Source organism: Barbus barbus (genome assembly GCF_936440315.1).
Source record: "Barbus barbus genome assembly, chromosome: 28".
Classification (NCBI taxonomy): Eukaryota; Metazoa; Chordata; class Actinopteri; order Cypriniformes; family Cyprinidae; genus Barbus; species Barbus barbus.
In genome coordinates, this window is record NC_136756.1 from 21,564,476 (window position 1) to 21,588,177 (window position 23,702).

General features: G+C 35.0%; 1 protein-coding gene across 4 annotated transcripts; it reads left to right on the forward strand.

The window, feature by feature from the left end:
• Positions 1 to 77: 77 nt before the first annotated feature.
• Positions 78 to 23,383, forward strand: LOC306847968 (alpha-N-acetylgalactosaminide alpha-2,6-sialyltransferase 5-like). 4 transcript variants are annotated; one of them, XM_079382238.1, is made up of 5 exons: positions 78 to 223; positions 10,976 to 11,152; positions 18,426 to 18,835; positions 20,319 to 20,426; positions 20,559 to 23,005. In XM_079382238.1, the coding sequence occupies exons 2-5, from the start codon at positions 11,069 to 11,071 to the stop codon at positions 20,779 to 20,781; spliced, it is 825 nt and encodes a 274-aa protein (XP_079238364.1). In that variant the 5' UTR covers positions 78 to 223; positions 10,976 to 11,068; the 3' UTR covers positions 20,782 to 23,005. The 4 variants fall into 4 exon arrangements, with proteins under 4 accessions (XP_079238364.1, XP_079238362.1, XP_079238365.1 ...); XM_079382236.1 differs by lacking the exon at positions 78 to 223 and adding an exon at positions 9,459 to 9,794 and having other exon boundaries at positions 20,559 to 23,383; XM_079382239.1 differs by lacking the exon at positions 78 to 223 and adding an exon at positions 9,670 to 9,794 and having other exon boundaries at positions 11,044 to 11,152; positions 20,559 to 22,784.
• The last annotated feature ends 319 nt before the right edge of the window (positions 23,384 to 23,702 follow it).

Here is a 23,702-nt window from a genome sequence, read left to right on the forward strand (position 1 = left end):
GTGACGTCTCAATTGTCCAATCGCAGACTGCCATCAGCTTCCAAAAGCCAATCCAACCGCAGGAGTCGGGACTTATCGTTCTACTTGTGGGAAAATAAAAGAAATCTCACAGGCAGGCGCAGGAAAAACACTCGCTTCAGTGAACACAAGAGATCGAAGGAAATCAGCTGAAAACAATGTTCCAGTGTTTTGGAATTACAGTGTGCTTACACAATAAGAGTCTGTGAGTATTTATGCACGATATGGCCTCGTGGAAACCACAATGATTGGCGACCATGGAACTAAATATAAATCGTGCAGAAGTATGTAGTAGTACTAGTTAAATGTTATGTTAGTGAGGAAGTTCAAATTCAAATTGTATTTCACTTTCTTTCTCAGTGGGCTATCTTAAGTTTTCCCCCCTCAAGCCAACTCACCATCACGGAATGGGGAAGTTGGCAATAAAAGTAATAAAACAGTATTAGTCTAGTAGTTACATGACATATTATACTTTCCACTAATAAAAAAAGCAGTGTTTTTGCACAGTGATATGATATGTGAATGGTTTTGAAGTATATACTCTCTTCTGACCCTTATCACTGACTCTACTTTCCATGTTATCACCACAATAGTTTTGTGTCATCCTAAAAGTCTACTACATGTAAGATAAGAAATACATAGGGAGCTTATTTGATTTGACATATCACATCTTGCGAAATAAAACTGAAAAGGTGAATCATGCTCAAGCTGTGGAAATGCATGTGGCTGCTAATGTTTGCATTTCACCACCTGATGGCAGTAATGTGTTGTGATAGATGGAAATTGATGAACGTGACAGTGGTTTTCAATTCTGATGATCTGACACAGGTGTTAAATATGTGAAAGTTTTTATTAAAATTTTTGATTTGTTGCAGATGCAATAGTGCAGTTTGAAGCAAATTGTTAGAATACAACTCTTAAACAATATACTGTCTGCCTTGATGGACTGCGGCTACCTACATGCAGAGCTGGGAAGTAACTGATTACATGTAACCTGGATTACGTAATCAGATTCCAAAAATTAAGTACTTGTAATTAGAGTAAATTACATTTTCGTAATCAGACATACAGTTATTTTTTTATAGATTACATGATTACATATTATTCACACAATAGCAATAAATTATTCATAAATGATCGATTCTCACTAATTTCTCTTTTTCATCTTTTGCATTTTCCTTTCTAAAATAGCCTAGCCATTATATATATATTATATATGCATTTATAGTCCATTTTTGTGGACATTCACACAGAGATCAGTCATTAGTCAGGTGGGGACAGCATTTGACCACTGGATTTACAAAAATAATTTCAGGTTTAAAAGGGTTTCAATATTGCATCAACTACTGATGAACACATTCATTTTTATTTGAATTACTACTCTGTAGGTTTTTTTTTTAACCATATATTATTAATTAATTAAAATGCACATATTCACATTATTTCTTAGTTACATGTAATGCAGGCATTCCAAAACTTTTTGTCATCTAAACCTTATTCACCGAATATATTTGCTTTAAGTACCCCTGAGATTTTAAAATAAATATTTCTATAATTAAATATCACATTTGCATCTTCACGGTTTCTTTGATGTTGATTAATGATCACATGGCATGCAGGTAAATAAAAATATTTCATCTTTTTTAGTAAGTGTTTTATTTAAAGACTATGGAAATACAAAGACTGTTCACTCCTATAGGCCTACTTATGAATGGGAGAAATTGCAATGCGCAATATGTAGGAATAGTCCCACCTTCTAAATGAAAAGGCCGAATTTCCCATAGAAACCTGACTAGACCAGCTAATGCACATGCACAGTATAAGCGGGTTATGATTCCGCTTGCGCATTGGCTGGTCTAGCCTGAAAAATAAGCTTTTTAAATGCTATTTGAGCATAAGAAAGCATTGGGCCATTAATTTCAGATTTTTGTTGCTGATTTGACATATGTAATTTAATAGTGAGTTCAGCAAGCAGTTTTTGAGATTTCAGGATTCCCCCATTCATTAAGATTTAGAAGGCGTTGCAAATATGGCCGCAGAGTGAAGAGACTTTCCTCGAAAGGGAGTTTGTTTTAAAATGATTTATTTTATTTTTTTATGATTTAATTAATTGTCAGCTGTGTGGAACAAGTTGAATGGATGAATGGAACAAGTTTTCTTACTCTTCGCATTTTTTACATCATTATGGTACAAGATAATGCTATTTAAATCAATGTGATTAACGAGTTAAATGAAAAGTAATCTAAAAGTAATCTGATTATATTACCTAAAATGTGTAATGTAATGGATTATGTTACTGACTACAATTTTTGTCATGTAATCTGGTATCAGTAACGGATTACAATTTGTAAGTAATCTACCCAGCTCTGCCTACAAGTATGACAATTTTTTTCATTTTTCATTTACTTGATTTGTGGTTTGGAAAAATGGAGTTCCTATGAGAATCCTACGGTGGCCGAGAGAGCTCAATGCGCTGCAACTTCACAAAACACATGCAAAGCACCAGCAAATCAAGAAAACATCTTCATCAATTTGACAGCAGGTGCTGCAAATGCTCACAACACAAACAAATAAAGAAACCCACTGCAAATGCTCACAACACAACCAAATACATTTTATTTGCAGTGCGTTTCTTTGTTTGTTTGTGTGTGCGTTGTAAAATTGAGGAAGTTGTTTTCTTAATTTGCAGGTATTTTTTCTAATTGCAACACTTTGAGCTCTCTCGGCCACCGTATAATCCATCATTTTTCTGTCTCATCTAGTAATGCAGAGTTCAAAAGTAAAATACAACACATGTAAATTCAATGCATTCTTTCAGAAAACTTTAGACCAGGCAATCAAAAACCTATTAAAACTCAAGTAACTGGTCTAATAAGCAATAATGATTAATTCAATTCCTTACAAAATTAGGGGGCAGCTGCAACTTCTTGGTCCTGACATGATTCATTAATCAGGAACTATAATGGATATTCTCTCTCTCTCTCTCTCTCTCTCTCTCTCTCTCTGTGTGTGTAATGTAATTGAAATCTTTATTATAAACTTTCTTTTATTTTCAAATTTTTTGTTTGTTCAATGGGTCAGACAGTCTGACAGTTAGGAAATCTGGCATCAGGGTAAAGATTATGTAAGTGAAGAGTAGTGTCCTTTATAATCGGTTTATTTTATTTTATATATATATATATATACTTACATTCTTACTGATGATGTTTGTCTGTTTCAAGTATATTATTTTCACAGATATTTTAACAGTTTTTCTCACAATTGTTTACTTTGTGCAACAAATAACTTTATTAAAATTAAATGTGCAATAGTTTTATGAAGTACAAATAAATCCAAAATAACGAGGATGATAAAGGGAGTGACCTAATTAGTGTACAGTGTGAATTGTGTTTGAATAATGGTGGCTTTGCATCTCAGATTGTTGTTCTTAGCACAAGCTGCGGTAAAATATGCAAATACCAACAAAAGCTCATGCTTTTGCTTATGCATGATTGCATTCGCACTAGTGTTTTGAAATTACTCAAACAGAATAAGATATACCACTGATCTCGTTGTGGCTAATCAGTTATAGTTCCTGACATGTTGTGCTGTGGCTCATCTTGAGTGGTATTTTTATGAGTCAGAGTTTTCAAGATGACATAGTGCAGTCCTACATACAGTCAAAACAGGTAGATACAAGGTAGATGTATGTACTTTTACAAAAGCAAACATGGCTTACAGTATTTTATTTTCAATCTTTTAAAGATACAAGGTTATGCTTCAAAATACAAGGAATAATATAAGCATCAAAAACCAAACAAGCAAACACTGCTGAGCAGCAAACTCTAAGAATACACAGCAAGTGTGGTATGTTGTTGGGCTAGAATAAATGGACTGCAGGTGCTTGTGATATCAGTGCCACTGTGGGCACAGCTTGTTCAGAGCAGAGCCAAATCTAAAACAGGATACAGTACAACACATAAGATGCAGCTCTTGTGAATGACTGAACTACCCAAATATGCAAAAACCATTGGAATAAGCTTTGGTTGTTTTGGCACACGATTGTATTAATATGAGGTTAGCAATATATCATGTAATGTTTAAAGCATTAACAGTGTGCGAATGATTCAGTGGTGTTCAAAGATGGTTTTAAACTTTTTAACAAAGCACATTATGTGGTATAGCTACTTGTAACATCTTGTATTGTACTGTTGGAGCGGCTTACTGTTGCCGTTTCTCAAGTGAATGTAACAGGTGTTTGTGAGCATATTTGGTTTGCTATGACTGAATAAAGACAGTCAGGGGTGGTGATGGCGCAGTGGATAAGACACATGCCTTTGGTGTGAGAGACCCGGGTTCGAATCCACTGTGAGACACCAATGTGTCCCTGAGCAAGACACTTAACCCCCTAGTTGCTCCAGAGGTCGTGCGACCTCTGACATATATAGCAATTGTAAGTCGCTTTGGATAAAAGCGTCAGCTAAATGAATAAATGTAACTGTAAAGACACTTTCTAGTAATAAAAAACATTGTTCGATAATGCTTTAAATTGTAGACTAGGCTATTAAACAATATATTACTGGGTCAGTAATGTCTTGTTTCTGAAATTGTCTTATGCTTGCCAAGGCTGAATTTATTTGATCAAAATACAGTAGCTTAATATTATTATAATTTAAAATATAATGTTTTTTAAATGTATTTCCCTTTGATTTTCTGCAGCCATTCAGTGTCACGTGATCCTTTAGAAATTGTTCTATCATTTAATGAATGTAAATAAATAAATAAATAAAATGCATTTATTTGAAATATATTTTTCTAACATTATAATTGTCTCTACTGTCGTTGTTGATCAATATGTTTCGTCTCTGAGAAAAAATTAATTTCTTAAAAAATCATTATGAACCCAACCATTTGAATGGTAGTGTATATGCAAAAAAGTAGTATATAGAACATACAATAAGAGCCTCAGCACTTTTGTTGTGATTTCCATTGGTTTTCAGACATTTTTTGTGACTATAAAATGTTACATTAAAACTCAGTATATTCCAGGCTAGTTCGTAACCTAAAACAATCATCCCTTTTGAACAACACTGAGCTACTAAAGACTAAAGTGGTACCTGTGAGTAAATGAGTCAGATACAATGACTGCTCTAATTTCATAATCTGTATAAAGTAATTTAGTAATGGCCCATCTGGAATATTCACATATCTCTTTCATTCAGATTGATCTGAGAGCCTGATTAAAATTTGAAGTGAAATTTTCCCCCCAGAAGCTATTTGCTATCCAGCAGTAATACATGGTTTAGATAAACTGAGATACAGTTTAAGCTTGGCTTCAGAACTTTAAATTAATTCCTCAGGTAGGACAGACACCTGCTCCCATTTTCTGTTTATTCTGATGTGCCCTTAGATAAATAATTTTAGGATTGCTCCATGTGTGAGACACTTGGTGAGTGCCTTTCTTCAGGCACCTGCTATGAATAAATTAACATTCACAAAGTGTGTCCCCTGCTTCTCTGTGTGATCACCACTGTCTTGTGAGGAGACAGCTCATCTGTTCAGGGTGCCACGTAAAAGGCCAGACACTTGTTGGGTTTTGGTTGGCTCCATCTGCTTCAGGATCTTAAAATAGCCTCTGCACAGATATATCATGGAGACATTCTGAACATTTCTGGGGTGCTGTAGAGTAGTGCAGTAGGGTCAATGAAAGGTTACAGATTTGAATGCATGAAATCAAAGGCCATGAACTGTCAACACTGTGCTTTTGAACACAACTTTTAAAAGCTGTAGATATTTTTATACGGAATGATATTCAGAAGATAACATGCAATGTGGTCCTTTGAAGCTTGGATTGTATTTATTAGGTACATTTTTGCCTTCAGAACTACCTTAATTCTATGAGGCATAGATTCAACAAGGTGTGGGAAACAATCCTCAGTGATTTTGGTCCATATTGACACGATAGCATCATGCAGTTTCTGCAGATTTGCCAACTGCACATCCATGTCAAGCGAATCTCTTGTTTCACTACATCCCAAAAGTGCTCTATTGGATTGAGATCTGGTGACTGTGGAGGTCATTTGAGTACAGTGAACTCATTGTCATGTTCAACTGAAACCAGTTTGAGATGATTTGGTCTTAGTGGAGTGGCACCAGGTGTGGACTTATGCTGCTGTAGCCCATCTGCTTCAAGGTTTGATATGCATCAGAGATACTTTTCTGCATACCTCAGTTGTAACGAGTAGTTGTTTGAATTACTGTTGCCTTTCTATCAGCTCAAACCAGTCTGGCCATTCTCTTCTTACTTCTGGCATCAACAAGACATTTTCACCCACAGAACTGGTGCTCACTGGATATTTTCTCTTTTTTGGACCATTCTCTGTGAACTCTAGAAATGGTTGTGCATGAAATTCCCAGTAGATCAGCAGTTTCTGAAATACTCAGACCACCCCGTCTGGCACTAACTACCAAGGCACATTCAAAATCACTTAAATCACCTCTCTTCCCCATTCTGATGCTTGGTTTGAACTTCAGCAGATCACCATGGCCATATCAACATGCCTAAATGCACTGAGTTGCTGCCATTTGTTTGGCTGATTAGATATTTGAGTTACACATACACACTGGTTTCCATGTTTTATGGGGACATTCCATAGGCATAATGGCTTTTATACTGTACAAACTGTATTGTCTAACCCCCTTACCCTACCGCTACCCCTAAACCTACTCACACAAACATTTCTGCATTTTTGGATTTTCAAAAAACTTCATTCTGTATGATTTATAAGCTTGTTTCTCAAGGGAACAAAAACTGTCCCCACAAACTAAGTCAGAATTTACTGGTATTACTATACTTGTGGGGATGTATGGTTATGGGGACTCTTATAGGCGTAATGGTTTTTATACTGTACAAACCAGTATAAACACCAACCCTACACCTAAACCTAGAAAACTTTGTGCATTTTTAGATTTAAAAAATAAAAACACCATTTAGTGTGTTTGTTTTTTTTATGACTTTTGAATTACAGTGACATAGTGTCCTCATAAACCACCTTCACATTGTAATACCTCTGTCATACCCATGTCATTATACAAATTTGTGTCTCCATAAACCACCCAAACCAGTGTTGAGATGAGTTGTTTATTTGACACAAAAAGTAGCAATTCACTGTTACAACCTTCTTCTCAAGGATAACACAATAAATTTACAGTGAGAAGAGAAAGATATATGTGAGAGACACTGTGTTTATATAAGCAGAGAGGCTCAGGCAGAAGATTTGATTGCTGCTTTTTCAAGGCAGTAATATACACTGCTGTGATCTTTCTGAAAATTGATCTGTCCGTCCACTGGAAGAGCAGCGGTTTGTGACCTCATCAGAGAGGAAAGACTATTTAATTCAAATAAGCTTTAATTTTATGCCAAACGCATCGCCAGCTATCTTCCTGTCACCACTGTCCCCCTAATACACACACATCACAATAAATCTCAGCCTCAAGGAGTGATTTAATCAAATATACTGATGAGGCAGACAGGAGGGCAAGCAAAATCTAATTCTCATTTGTCTCCAATGACAACAAACACTGAATCAATCCCCAGTTGCCTTCGCCCTTTTCTAATTTTCACCCACGCTCAATGAAGGAAATTAGCAAATTTCATCCTGGGTGCTTCAGATCATTGGCTTCTTTTGATTAATTTGTTTTCACAGACAAACAACCACATACAATTCATAGTAAAATGATTCTTATCAACTAAATAATGCTGAAAAATAGATTAGATTCATGCATTTATTTCCATATTGGTTTAAACACAAAGATATAAGTGAGAAAGAGAACAGTAAAATATCATTCTGTAACATAAATATTAGTCCAGGTATCAATCATCATGTGCTCAGATGTGAAATTAGTAATTCTTTGGAATATTTATTTATTTATTTAACAAAACTAATGCACACAGCAAGACATCCATCATGAATCAATGTCTTATTCTCACACAATCAAAGGGTTGAGAGCAGTTTTAAATCTAAAAAGTGAAGGTGAGATTTGAAAAATGTATGGACAATATATGAAATATAGTGTTGTGTGAAAGGAAAAAAAAATTCAATTTCCTCGTAGTTCCAGACGAAATTACAGCTTCCAGCAAATCTCTGCTCCCATGAGAAACTCTGCCACATTGCGTGCCATTTTTAGAAGAGAAGATGGTATCTTTTACATCCAGGCCGTACGCTGGCGGTTTGAGATATAGGCTGTGCTTTTTATGCTGAAGTCAGTTCACATTACCAGACTTTCATTTCAAGACACCTGCGTCACCCCTCATAAAGCATGAAAATAATGGTGTCAGTGACCTCTATGAGATCAAATGAAGATCCATTTAGATGCATGTGGAATATCATAGTGGCAATGCGTGTGATGACTGAGAACTGACTTTTAGATTATCAAAATAAATTATTCTGTTTTGGCATTTGGCGTAGTAGGCTTTTATAAATCATAAGCATTGTTTAATATGTCAGTCACTGTGCCCCATAATAATATAAAAACAGATGGATTATAATGGTTTCTTAAGTGAGATCTCACTGCGGACCGAAGAGAACTGAATGTGAGTTTGATATATTGCAACCCAGAATTTCCCATCAATTAATGCACTGTAATAAATGGCTGAGGCTGAGTTTAAAAGCACATGCATCAAAAACATATATCCCTGTGAAGGCTTTCTGTCTGCAGTATCAGTCAATACAGTTTATGAAATGTATGCCTGTGGCATTTTTTGAATGCTCCTATTGATCTTCATAGGACCAAAGGTTTTAGTGTCACGGTTTGCGTGTGATGCCTATACTCTATTGAATTTCATTCAATGTCCTGTCCAAAGTTTTAAAAAGTAAGATTATTTTATTATTTCATATTATTTTATTTTGTGAAAAAATATCTGAACCTAATGCAGTGTGTTGCTTTATGATTTATGAGTCATACTAAAAATCATTCATCATGTGTCAGACAGAAATATCAAATGACTACATATGAAATGATCAAATATCATCTGCCGCATACTGCCGATCGTTAACATATATCATACCAAGCCATCTCATTAATAGCCTAAGACATAATAGAGAACTAAATTACAGTAGGGTCATCACAGCACTACAAATCATTCCATAGGCGACTCTAGAAAACAGTATTCCTTGCACCAAAGCCATTTAAAAATAGTTGTATCCTCTCTTATAGGGCCTGAGGGAATAAAATAAAAGTGGCCAATATGATTGCAAATCAAAAAATAAATTAATTTAAATTAACCCCTTGCAAAAATGTACTTACCTAAAACGATCGTTGCAGTAAACAAGAAGCATAATTTGATATAGTTTTTCATGGGTAGCAGTCAAGGGAGCACTGAGATATTGTGGTCCAGCTGTCAAAATCAAATTTGTATTAATGTAGGCTAAATATAGAGAGGAGGAAAATGACATTAGCTCAGTTTAGGAAGTGAAGCCAACAGCACTAAGGTCCCTTCAGTTTAGACACCACTAGCTAACATTTCGAGCTTAATAGGGACAGTCTTTGACTACCTAAACATTGGCAATACTTGTAAATGATTTGAATGAACCGTGATGGATTGAGACTCGGCGTTCTTTAAGACCACGCGCGCGGGCAGGCACTATTTCTGACAGAGTTCAGCTGAGCTTCAGTATGAGGATGTGTGTGAGCAGAAGTGCTGGCTGGAAGATGTGAAGTGTGGATTTGGAAAGCTGCTGGACACGCCTGGACTAAACGGACAGAATTAAACACTTCACAATATGAAGACGCGAACGGTAGAGCAAACTCTCTCGGACACTTTATAAACATTTACCATGGTAACTCCAGTTATTGTTGCTACCGCAAAAACGTAATCAGTGATGAATATGAAATTTTCTCCAGACTTTCAGAATCTGTCTTTTTATGGTTATTTACTTTCTGATGACAGTTTTATCAATGGCAAGTTGCACTAGCCTGATACTATTTTGGTGGAAAATGCGGTTGCCATGGTGAACTGTTATAAGCATGATTTCAGTGAATTTACTACAGATGCCTGGATGATTAATATATCAAATAGAGGCACGAATATGTTGCCAAATTAATGTTTGCTGAGCACGTTTTGTATTGCTATGTACACAGATGAAATTATATAATTCAATGCAATTTAATTTAAATATAACTAATATAAGTGTGACCCTGGACCACAAAAGGGTAAATTTTTCGAGATTGAGATTTATACATCATCTGAAAGCTGAATAAATAAGCTTTCCATTGATGTATGGTTTGTTAGGATAGAATTTGAAAATCTGGAATCTGAGGGTGCAAAAAAACGTAAATATTGAGAAAATCGCCTTTAAAGTTGTCCAAATGAAGTCCTTGGCAATGCATATTACTAATCAAAAATTAAGTTTTGATATATTTACAGTATGGAACACGATCTTTATCCTAATGATTTTTGTCTTAAAAGAAAAATCAATAATTTTGACCTATACAATGTATTTTTGGCTATTTATACAAATATACCCCAGCAAGTTATGATTGGTTTTGTGCTCCAGTGTCACAAATGTAAATTCTTGTTTGGGATGTTGTTTTATTTATTGTTTCATTATTTTCATATGTTTTAATATGTAAAAAAGCCTTTTGTCACAGTGATGCTTAGATGGGTAATGGAATTATAAAATATTTTAACTTACTAAAAACTTGCAATCAAACTACACTGCAAAATCACAATTTACCCCCTACGTGGAGCTTGTCAATTTCATGCAATTATGAATATTTTTGAAACACACTATCTACTTATTCAGTTCATTGAACATTTCATTTTAAAGCTGTGTATCAAATCTTTTTCTTAAATATTGTGGTAAATCATTCATGCCTCAAAATGTGCCTTCATTTACTGATGCATCTGTTAGCTGAAGCATTGATGGAGGATAATCTGAGCATCCTCAATAATAGTTTCTTGGTCCTTTTGTTTCAGCGTCATGGGATCATATTGATTGGTGTTGTAAGCGTGCTTACAAGCTTATTATTCCTGTACAACTGCAGTTTTACTGACACACCAGAAGATCAGATGCTGCCAGATGGACATCAGATGGACGATCTACAACAGCAAACATCCCACTTAGAAGGTTACAGCAGCATCATTGATCATAAGGTAACTTGATTAATATGGCACTTAATTTATTAAACTAAATTTTTAAACTATCTGATATGAAAACCTTAAAAAATATATATTTCTTGCTTCTTTCATGGTTTTCAAATGTATTAAACATATTTACTTTTGACGACTGACAACGCATCAGTCTTGTGAGATCTGTGAAATCTTATTATTAATGGCTTTTGATTTAATTATTAAGATGTTAAAACCCCTTTTTTTGTGAAAGTGGAATGCTCAGCACCTTATTCTGTTCTTTTCTATATCCTCAATCCTAGCTCCAAATGTCTGTATTTTTTATTTTTTTTTTGTAAATGTTTTACAGACATCTGGAGATCATTGTAAATGTTTACTTTAAAATCCATAATCTCACCCAGGCTGTATCTGACCAGTCTCGGGTCTCCTATATTTTACCTTTGCAAAAAACCTTAATTGTTCTCAGAATTCAAATTTGCTCACAATGCATAAGCTCATTAATGCGACTCGGATGAGTCAAGACATTTGGATAATTTTCCACGTATAACTTAAATATGAAGAATCCTTACATTTTTCATCAAACTATTTTTATGCAGTTGCTTTTCTCCTTATAGTCATCAAATAATCTCCTCCGACAGATAAGCATTATTATATTGGCACTGGCATCACATGACATGCAGTGCACTATAATATTCAGAAGACTTGGCCATTTTTCTTTTTTTCTGTCATCTTTTTATGTCTCCTGTCTCTCTGTTTTTCATGATAAATCAGGTTCAGGCCTTTTAAAGCCTTTTAAATTACACCATCCAAGTGATGCTATAATTTCTTCCTTCACTCCTGATCAGCTAAAGTGGGAAGCTGCAAGCAGGTGTTGTCAAGATTTGCCCTCATCTTGAGGCATTGTAATCACCAGAACTATCAAGGATGTAAATCTGCCTCTTGGTTCTCTCCCTCTCTTCTCTTTCCCTCGTTCACATGTGCTCTATAATGACACCAGGGATTTGCTTTAACACTACAACTGTGCAAAAAATGCTATTGACTCTCAGGGGTGTTAAAAATTCACATATAGTTATATTTATATAGTGTGCATAATGAGAGATTACACACTAATTACTTGCATAAGTATTTAAGGTAAACATGGATGATATATTTTGGTCATTAAAGGACTAGTTCACCTGAAAATGAAAGCTCTGCATCATTTACTCACCCCCATGTGCTTTCTTTCTTCTGTGGAAGATAAAAGGACATTTTTGATGATTGTTTACACTGCTCTCCTCTATACAGTGAAATGGATGGGGACCATGGTCTGTCGAGCTCTGAAAAAGAAGTCCCAGAAAGCATCATTATGCACTATATTCCAGGGCTTCTGAAGCCATACAATAAAATTGTGTCAAAAACAGAAGAACATAGTGTAAAGAAGATACTTGCTCTAGAGTCATGTTCACCATTCACTTTCATTGTCTGGAAAAGAACCGCTTGGATATTCTGCTATAAATAATCCTTTTTGTTTTCCACAATATATAGAGAGGGACTATTGTGACATGAGGGTGAACAAACGATTATAGAACTTATATTTTTGCCTTTATTATGGGTATGATGAAATATATATAAAGTATCTAAATATAAAACATCTAAGAGAGCCATGTTCTTGTTAGTGAAAATGTTTTTGTATTTTTGACATCTTTATCATCTTTAGATTTGACCCTGAGAATACCTGTGCTCATCAAAGCCTAGAGTATTCTTCAAAGCCGGTCTCATTGTCATAAGGCATCTCTGTCATACTTCTCACTGACAGACATGGCTCTCAAGTCTACCAGTTCTCATTAGTCAAAAGAGCACTCCTATCCGAGCTAATAAGAGCTCCAGGATTCAGAGCCAGATTTTAATGGATACTCCGTGGAAGTAATTTTGTAACAGTCAGAAGCGGAAGATTTGCTCATATTAGTGCAAATGAACAGTGTGGAAGATCGCTAAATGAACATGGCCTACAAGTCTTCATCAAAAATCACATCAATTTTCTAACCATCAGGGGAAGGAAATAGTTTTCCAGTTTCATTTCACCCTGAAGAGTAGCTGGAGAACATTCAGAGGATCTGTCTGATGGGAAAAGCTCATTTTGTATGGTGTGATGCCTATGATCCAGTGTCGACCTACTTTGCAATGTAGTGTATGAATTAAGTCACCTTAAAATATGATTTTTTTTTAATGAAATAGTGATGGATGTCCAATATTTATGAGCTTGTTTTGTATATTTAATTGGTACGCTCATATTACCTTTACCGTCATCTAATGCTCAATTGCATCTTTAAAAACTATAATAATTTAATATTGTTAAATGTAATCTTTAGCAAATCTCAAAATGAATATGACATAATGTTGTGTTGCCAAAATTAAATTTGTTAAATTTATTATTTAAATTATTACTTTTTAGAGTTTATCTTTAATAGATGTAGTATAGTATTTAATATCGACCACCACTGATATTTTGCTGCATCCTTGCTCATTAAATAATGATGCAAATTTTATGAAATGCAATTCAACCTCCATCAGCTTCATACACTCAATCAAATCAAAAAAACTTTTGTACAGGGTGCATGTTTTTCCATAAAGGAGAATGGCCTGAATTTATTTTTTCTCAGAAAGGTTCTCAGAAATAGAGCTTGCTATTAGAGTAATTATGATCATATGTCCCACTGGAGAGAGCTTAAGAATGAGGATGTTAATGAGAGAATAATAAGTGTGGACGGTTATTTACTGGGCCTGATTTGCTTGCTCTCCACTGGGCTATTATCTCCATGGAAACAACCCTGTTTATCACTGCAGAAGAAATCTAAAAGAGTCTCTATGGCTAAGAGGCAGAGATACCTGCATAGGGAAAGGGCTTTCTGAGGGCGTACAGCTTCACTGCAAATGAATTATCTTACACAGTGGCAGGTCTGTTGGGCCACTGTGCTGTTTCGGCCTGATTTTGGACCTTTTGTCTTGAAGTCATTTGTATAAATTAGTCATTTTAGCTCAACTATAAATTGGATTAAGCATTATTTTGCAAAAAATAGTGCAATAGTATGTTTTTAGAGTACATTTAGTGTGAGGATACACACCTTTCCTGCCCCATGTTTTACAGTTTGAAAATCAGGTGGATTGTTTGTATTGACTGACATGTTGATTTTAAAAAAAGAGCCATTTTTTGGTGAATTGAATGCAATCATGCAATCATGTTGAACATGTTATGCTATACTTTAGTTTTTAAGACACTCTGTAGAAATCTTTACTCTTAAATGAGGGTTCAGAATGCTTTCCCTTGAAGCTTTTCTTGTGAATTGGTTCAATGACTTGGAGTTGATTATGCTGGAGAGATTCAATAATGGAGCTAAAAGTACCAATAAAGGTAAAGGAAGTCTTTGTGGCCCAGGCACTTTGATCTGTTCTGCCCTTTCAGTGTGTTTCCATGCATTCATTTGCTGGTAATCTCATTCCCATTGTTAGATCATGTCTCAGATCCAGCCCTGGATGCCAGATCCTGTCAGAAAATACCCGTTTTGAACAAGAGATAGCAATGGAAAATTACTGCTTCACAACAACATCGCATTATGTTAAAAACTGAAATGAAGCCCTTTAAACCACACGTCAGAAGAATATAATATAAATAACTTATCAATGAACAAATTAATAATATTAGTATATATAAATGGTTAAAATTGTAGAACCTCATTGAACAAGACCCAAACAATTATAGAATCTCACATACCGAAGGCAAAACTGAGAAGATTCCCTTCTTGAACATGTGCCAGTCAGAAATTGACAAAGCCTACTGACGCCTCCCTGTCTTGAGGACAATCGTCTTATCTCATGAGACCCATAAAACAATGATAGATTTGAGGAGAACATCTGGCTGCCTTTAAAGAACAGAACCTTCAATGTTGTTCCTGACCGGTTTACCATAAATAAAGTCGAATAAGCAGTACAAAGCACATTGTATCTGGAAATGCTCCAGCACAGACTCTCCCTGAATCTCCTGACCGCTTTACGCGTAATTCAATGAGGGAAGACCGTTTTACGATGAGACTCTGAGCTTGACACCCAAAGTAACATTCTCATGACCTCCAAACACCTCCCGATTCGACCGATTTCTTTTCACCTTTTTGGACAGAACAAAGACTCAAACTTTTATAAAGATTTCAAAAGGACAATTAATAATCGCTGCTGCTATTTAAAGTAATATACTCAAGAGACAATATATATTCAGGTTGTATTCTATGTCATTTATTTACACTGCCAAATCTACCCATGTTACTTAGAAATCAAACCAGGTAGTGGTAATAAATGTGCATACAAATCCATTATGTGGAGAACTAAGGAAAATTTCCTTAAGGTTTGATAAAAATTACATTGCTATGACCTTCTAGCCATGGATAAATCATTGAATCCACATCACATCATGTTTTGACCATATCATCTTTTAGATTACAATTAAAACCACCCAACGATTGGCCTGTTTTAATTGTATATGATGATTCTATGACTTTAAAGTACCCTTGTACAGTGTTAAAAACCAAAGCAAAAAAAGTCTAATTTAGTTTCTTTTCAGTCATGTATCTTTGACATTAATCTTACCTTAAGACATTAATATAAAATATCTCTTTTGTAGCTCAGAATGTCTCAGTAGTCTGCTCTGTTCTTTCTGAAGAACCATCATGAGGTTGAACAGTGTAGTTCCGTCTCTAAAGTTCTGTTTGCCGGTGTTTGTTGACACAAACCGTCCTCTCTATGATAAGGCTCAAACCTCTCAGTGAATTTCCTGAAGGTCGACGACACTAATCTGCGATAACACAAAAACAAGAGAACTCAAAACAGAGTCTGCTCTTTTTGAAAAGCAAAATTCTTTAAAATAATCTTCCACCCCATATCTTCATCATGAGGTTGGCCCTGAGGTTCTTCCTCATGACTCCTTCCTACAGCATTTCCCCCAGGCTCATTCAAAATGAATGAGCTAATTAACAATATAAATGATTTTTTCCATAATAATTCTACATCTCCTATATCTGAAGGCTGGGGTAGCTAATAAAACATCTGTTTACCTTGGCACAAATCCCTTCGCCCATATTGTTTAAACATGAACACATTTAAAATGCCTAAGTGTCCTATACAAACTTTGTTTCTATGTGACCAGATAAAGAAGCAAGGTTCAGAGTCTGTTATCTATCTGATCATTTAGATCCGATTTAGACTTTTAGTCTGTTGTTAACAGCCTTGCATTCTCCATTGTCCACAAATGATGAACAGTGAAGAAAATCTAATTACAATTTAGATTTACAAATTGTCTAAATGTCCTTTACAACTACGTTTTAATCCCACTGCGCAATATCCTCAAAAAGAATCTCAGCTTCTGAATAGTACCAGAAATCAGATATGTTCTAGCAACTCACAGCAGCTAGATGTTACTGAAAGATTTTGACTCAATAGGGTGTATATACAAAGTCTTTTTTGCAAAGACTGGTGATGAAATAGCGGTTACAAATAAAATGGCAAAGAAAATATCTAGTAGCATTGACCAAAGCCAATTAGCAGTGTCACTAAAAACCATTGTTGTTCTAGAAATCTGAAATGGCTCCCTCTCAGAACCTGAGACAAGATGATAATTTCACACTGAGCTGAGAAATTTAGCCTTCTTTCTTAGCCTTCTGTTTAATCTGACAAATATCTTTTAACACCTTCAGATTTTCTGCCGCACTAGGTTACCTGAGATCACCTTTCTGCACTGTGATTGTATATTTAGCTACTATTCATCAAGTATTACTGCTTCTGCTTGTTGATCTTAAAATTATCTTCTAATTGTTCTATCAAAATTAATTACGTCATTATTTAGCTTTACTTCCTACTCCTCCATAACTGTAGAAATTATATCATATCTGACCCGTTAGCTTTGTTACCCAAGGTACTGAATTTCGATAAAATGTCAAACAGAACACACTTACACTGCCTTGCTGCAGTTTAGCCAGGGGAAAGCCTGCAGGAATCGTCTTTGTCCTCACTTGTTGGTCCGGAGACAGTAGCCCAGCGGTCTGGGACAATCCATCCACTGGCCATGCGAGAAACCATCACAACTCTGACTCTTATGGAGATAAAATCTCAGTGTCATTCCATCCTGCCGACTACGACAAAATGTTACATCATGTCTCCATGCCAGAAATATCAGATCCAGACCCAGATTCCAGATCCTGTCAGAAAATATCCGTTTTGTATTAACCGTCTTCTATCAGCCAAGAAGTTGACTGAGCAAAGCCAGAGAAGAGCAGAAGCAGGAGATGAAGTGATGATGATAAAAAGAAGCAGAGTTTATTGAACAATCTTTGTCTGACCAGCACAAATCCAACAAGTGTTATTATACCAAGCAATAGAAATGTACTTCTTCACAACAACATCCCGTGATGTTAAAAACCTTGAAATGGAGACGTTTTCTTATCTCATGAAGACAAATTGTCCTTCAAACCACACGTTGTAAGACTAAATAACAGTGGAAAACATAATATAATATAAAAATGATACTATAATATAAATGATGAGTATATAAATGGTTATTATAAATAATGATTAAATGTAATAATAAAATGTTTAAATGATGAATGAATTAATGAACGGAGAATAAACAAATAAATAAGAAAGGAAGTTGTAAAACACAACACAAATGTGTGGTTGCTCTCTTGAAGAAACACAAACTGTTTGCATTTGAGTATCCTCAGATCCTTCAACATGGATCTAAATCATTCACCCACCATAGCTTTATCCTTTCGTCTTTTGTCCTTATAATTGTAGCCTGTTCATAATTGTAGCTTTCAGATTTCATACAAAATTAATACATCTTTTCTATGATGGACGTTTTTAATTTCTGAATTAGAGTCATTTTGATATTTAATGTGGGATGTAGTCAACAATGTCTGGGTAGTTTAACTGTGTGGAGGTAAAAAGGAAAAAAAGGTTCATTATAAGGCTTGAAAGTCTTGAAAAAACATTTTATTAATAATTATTTGAAAAAAATGAGCAGTGAAGCAATTTTGTTTTAAAAATTGATATTCTAAAAATGTACAGATTGAGTACAAAAACAAGAGTGAGTACAGAACACACACACATCAAATGCAAGGGAAGTATTTTAGTAAGTTCTAATTAAGCACTATTAACCACCAATTTTTAGTTATTAGAAACATTTCAGAAACATTTTCAAAAGTGTATGAAACCAACTTGAATAAATGATATGATGAACTTGAAATCTAAAACTTCTCATCGTTGTCTCCATCCTCAGCCTCTTAGGATGCATTGCAAAAGCTGTGCCTTAGTGACCAGCTCTGGTCACATGACCGGAAGTGGTCGAGGTGCGGAGATTGACCGTAAGGAGTGCGTCATCCGTATGAATGATGCCCCAACACGAGGCTACCAGAGGGACGTGGGCCAGCGAACGAGCCTGCGTGTGGTCGCACACTCCAGCATGCAACGCGTGCTACGAAACCGCCTTGAGCTACTCAACTCCAGCCAGAACACCTTCTTTATCTTCTGGGGGCCTGGAAACTGCATGCGGCAAGACGGTAAAGGCCTTGTCTACAACAACCTGCGTCTGCTGAAGCGCATGATGCCTAAACTACAGGTGTACGTCATCTCGAGGTTAAAGATGCTGTATTTTGATGAGCTCTTTAAGAAGGAAACAGGCAAAGATAGGTGAGGACGGTAATGTTTCTTTGTGTTTTCGCATGATCTCTCTTGATTTGTACCACTTGCTGCAAGTTACTGTAGAAACTCTTTACAGTACTTTGTTTTCTAAGAGGACTCCTGCATATCCTTGTTTTATTGAGGTCATACAGCAATTACAAAATACAAAAATATTTTGACCTTTTTATGAAAAGGCAAAATTTGTTCCGTAAATGTAATACAAAAACCAACTTGACCCAGAAAGTCTTTATATTTATGACTATAAATTACAAATTTTATAAAAATAGCTTAAATACCAACATGAACATTTTTGCAAAACATTATTAGTATAGTTACACTCAGGTGTATTCAGTGTGTATTTATTTTACTATCTTTTAATTAACCTCTTGAATTATTTTGTTATCACTTGAATCATCTACAGTATTATTGTATTTGTGAGACCAAATCAGTAAATTAAAAAATGTACCTGACTAGTTACCAATCAATAAATAAACTATAGAAACTATTTAAAAACTTTATTTTATAAGACCTTATCATTGTATTTGTAAAAATAAATTAGCTAATTTAAAATGTTTTTGATTCATTTGAATAAATGAATTATAAACAAATTATAAATAAATAAACTGTGATTGTCTAGATTTTGTACCATTTTCTGAAAAACATTGTAGAAACGATATACTTTATTTAAATAGAAATTAAAAAATACAAAAATGTATATAAAATTATCTACATCTATATATGAATGTATAAATAAATTATTATTTAATTATTATATTAATTAAAATTGTAATATGTTTTAATTTGCAATTTAGCTCAGGACTGAATTATATATATATATAAGATTTATTTAAAGCTGAAGTGTGTAATTTTATTAACCGTATCATCCATTGGTCACACAAACAGGTTTTTGATCCACAGTGTTCAGTTGTCGGGAGGATAGACCTTCAACTGTAAACATATAGTAGTTAACTCTGAAAATTTAAAAATATTTATTTCCAAGTATTCTCAAAAGAAAAAAAAAATGAAAAAAGCAGCATAATTTAAAGAGAGGTGGAAGTATTAACTTTAAATGCAGCATAGGGGTGTTGTTAACTAATGTGCAGACCACCAGAGCCTGCTGGAGGCTTGGTATCGCTGGCCCACAGGGCACACGGCTTGGCATCAGTGCAGATTAAGGGTTAGTAGAGGATCGGTGCCAGCTGGAGACAGCTGCCAGCTGGGATGTACCCAATCAGACACAAACTGCTCAGGGCAAAATGCTCACATGTTCTTAAACTCTTCAGTTTTTTCTGTCTGTTTGTGGATCTTTTATTTCCTTTATCTCCTTATATCGCTCTTATCTCAATCCATCTCCAATTATGAGTCATCTAAGCTGTCCATTTAAACTAAAACATTGCAAACGCCAAATCTGGATCATGTGACACTGAAGTAATGGCTGCAGGGAACAGGGTCGTTTGATCATCACACGTTTGTTCTCTCATGTGTTATTCAGAAAAAGGTCAAATTCATGGCTCAGCACGGGTTGGTTCACTATGGCGATCGCTGTGGAGATTTGTGACAGAATCGACGTCTATGGCATGATTCCTCCGGAGTTCTGCAAGTGAGACTTTCTTTTCCATATTCACCATAATGCTGTTGGATCATTGTTGCATATACCAGGCTTTCATTCAAACCTCACTGTATTTTGCTGGTTTATGACAATTTCAGTTACACATGTGACTGTTCTTCTCAGGTCGCCCAACCTCGAGCTGTCAGTGCCGTATCACTATTACGAGCCTGCGGGGCCAGATGAATGTAAAATGTATCTCTCCCACGAGCAGGGCCGGCATGGCAGCCACCATCGTTTCATCACTGAAAAATGTGTCTTTGCCAACTGGGCACGTATGTTCAACATACACTTCCATCAACCAGACTGGAGACCGGCACCGGTTACAAAAAACAGCACAGACTCCTGAGGTTCAAGCACTGGGGTGTTTCTCGGACTCAGAACCTCTGTGTCCTTTTGAGGACAAAACCTGAACATTTGAACTGGAACACATTATGAATAAAAGCTTATGATGATGTTCTTTGTAGAGGATTGAAAGAGCAATGTCCAATTTTGCTGAACATTTTAATTGCAAAAGATGCACTAAACAAATATGTTCAAAGATTATGTTAAATGTGACAAGAACAAACAGTTTATTATTCACATTACTTATTAATCGTAACCGTATGATCCACATTGGTTCGTAATTCAGAAAACTGGGTTACTGTATAATTATATCACATTTTCTGTTTCCAGAAATTACTAGTTTGATATCTAGGCCATATTGTTCTCTGTGTGTAATTTAATTTAAATTATACATAGAGCCTCAATAATTTGTGCCGTGTGGAGAGTGTCAAGCACATAATGTTACAAATTTCTTCTCTCAGTGGCATCCAAAGAGAGCCATTTGCAAATTGTGCTTTTTCCAAATGACACTTTTATCATAGTGCCTCATTAGATTTGTCAGATTTAGTTTTTGTACATGTAAAGATGTTTATTTCTTTATACAAAGCTGTAAATGTAGCTTTATGCTAATACTGTAATGTTCTCGGTAGTTCTAGTCTTTAAATCAGAGGTTCCCAGAACAAAAATATTTATTCTCTTTTAACCAACTTTTTTTATTTTATTTTCCTTGTCATATTGCTACATATTTCTTGACGCATTGACATTAACTAGCTTTAGTGAGTCATATGCTGACACAAGCAGCTCTGATTGAAAATATTAGTTAAAAATGTCCCATTCAAACCTGGGTTTGCGAGTGTTTTCAACTATTCATTTAAAGAATCAACAGGTAAGATTAATTTGTTCATTAATCAGTCTAAACTGGTTGTGATGCATGTTTTTGACCTCTGCAATGGTCTGCGACACACTTGTGGTGCACTATGTGAGAAATATATAAATACAAGTTATGCTCACCAACAAGCTTTTTAATTAAATTAGAACAAATACCTGTTTGCATTATCAAGCAACATAAACTGGTTTTAATACAGATAATATAACATAAAAAAGGTTAATCTATCCATAAGTGTCATTTTCAAATAGTCATAACGTGTATGTCACAAAAAGATTCCTGATGATAAGACATAAAGCATTTATATTGACGGTTCCCAATACAGACATTTTGAACATAAATGCACAAATGCTGAAACATTCCCACATATCAACTCTGACCATGACAGCATGACCTTTAGAGTGAAGGAGAGCTGTCTTTGTTTTTTTTTTTGCTGCTCTTGCTTCAGTTCCCATTACAAAGGTTGTGTGAGCATATCGACTTGCTGCCTGCAACGCTGTTCATTTGTACCTTTACAGCTGGAGGTTGGGGCCAATGTGGAATGCTAATGGTGTGACATTCTGTGTTCTTGCTCAGGCTTATGGGAGCTGCTCTGGTCTAATGGGATATCATGCTATGAGTTCTGCTTATTCGCAGTGTGCCTAGCACAACAACGACTGTCCCTCAGGAAGTCCTAGGGAAATTGGAGGGCTTTAAAGGACGCGAGAGTCTGTAAATGAGGCTGGCCTTTGATTTAGCTCTGCTGGCTGCTACTGTAATCAGTCACCCGAGGCAACACCGTGATTACGGATGACCTTGGATCAGGTGTGTGAGTGAAGTTTAGATTGGATCCGTCTTGCATTTCTCATTTTTGTTTTTTAACCTGCGGAGTTTACAAATGTCCTCTACTTTACACAATATAGAATGCTTTAACAAAACTTTACCATGTATAATATGAGTATGTCATAAATAACCTCGTTTTCTAAACATATACAAGCACAGATTGATAAATTGTTGACTCCAGGTCAGTACTGCCATCTAGTGGCGCTTTTGTAGTTGTGCTGGTAAAAACATATTTTGCTACACCATAATTCTTTTTTTGCGCATAGAATGTTTTTCTTTGAATCTTCATTAAATAAATAAATGGAAAGATTTTTAGACAGAAAATCGGGTTGCGGTTCATAATCCTGAGAAATTAATTACGAGTTATTTATTTTTATAATTTTTTATTTACTTTATTTGTATGTATTGTATACTGTATGTATACATGTTTTTATTATTTACTTTGTACTTGTAACATAAACGATAGTCAGAGAAATGTTTATTCACAATATATAGGCGAATAGGTAACATTTTACAAAGTATAACTGGTTGAATTATGCATAAATAAAATAAAACGAAACAAATAAATAATTCAAATTAAAGCTATTTAGAAATTAAAAATCTAAGGGCTTGTGGCTGATAATCCTGAGAAACGAATTACCAATGAGTAATCTTATTTACACGTTTCTTATTTTTAACGATCTTTTTGTTTTATTTTAGTATTTTGTTTATTTTAAACATAAACGATAGTCACAAAAATGTTCATTCACAGTATATAGGCTAATGGGTAACACATTTGTGACTGTGGACTACCAAACCAGTCTTGATAGCACAGGTATATTTGTAGCAATAGCCAACAATACATTGTATGGGTCAAAATGATAGAGTTTTCTTTTATGCCAAAAATCTTTTGGATATTAAGTAAAGATCATGTTCCATTAAGATATTTTGTCATTTTACTTGACTAAATTTACTAAACTTAATTTTTGATTAGTAATATGCGTTGCACTTCATTTGGGCAACTTTAAAGGCGATCTTTTGAAAATTATTATTATTATTTTTGCACCCTCAGATTCTAGATTTTAAAATATTTGTATCTCAGCCAAATATAGTCCTATCCTAACTAACCATACATCAGTGGAAAGCTTATTTATTCAGGGTCACATTTTACAAAGTTTAGGCTATTATGCATGAATAAAAAATAATAATAATAATAAGTTAAACATAAATATGAATGAATTGAGAAAATAAATACGTAA

Coding starts and splice junctions, on each gene's coding strand:
- LOC306847968 (XM_079382236.1), top strand. Junction 11,153..18,425: donor GCAGCATCATTGATCATAAG/GTAACTTGATTA, acceptor CTCCATCCTCAG/CCTCTTAGGATGCATTGCAA. Junction 20,427..20,558: donor ATTCCTCCGGAGTTCTGCAA/GTGAGACTTTCT, acceptor TGTTCTTCTCAG/GTCGCCCAACCTCGAGCTGT.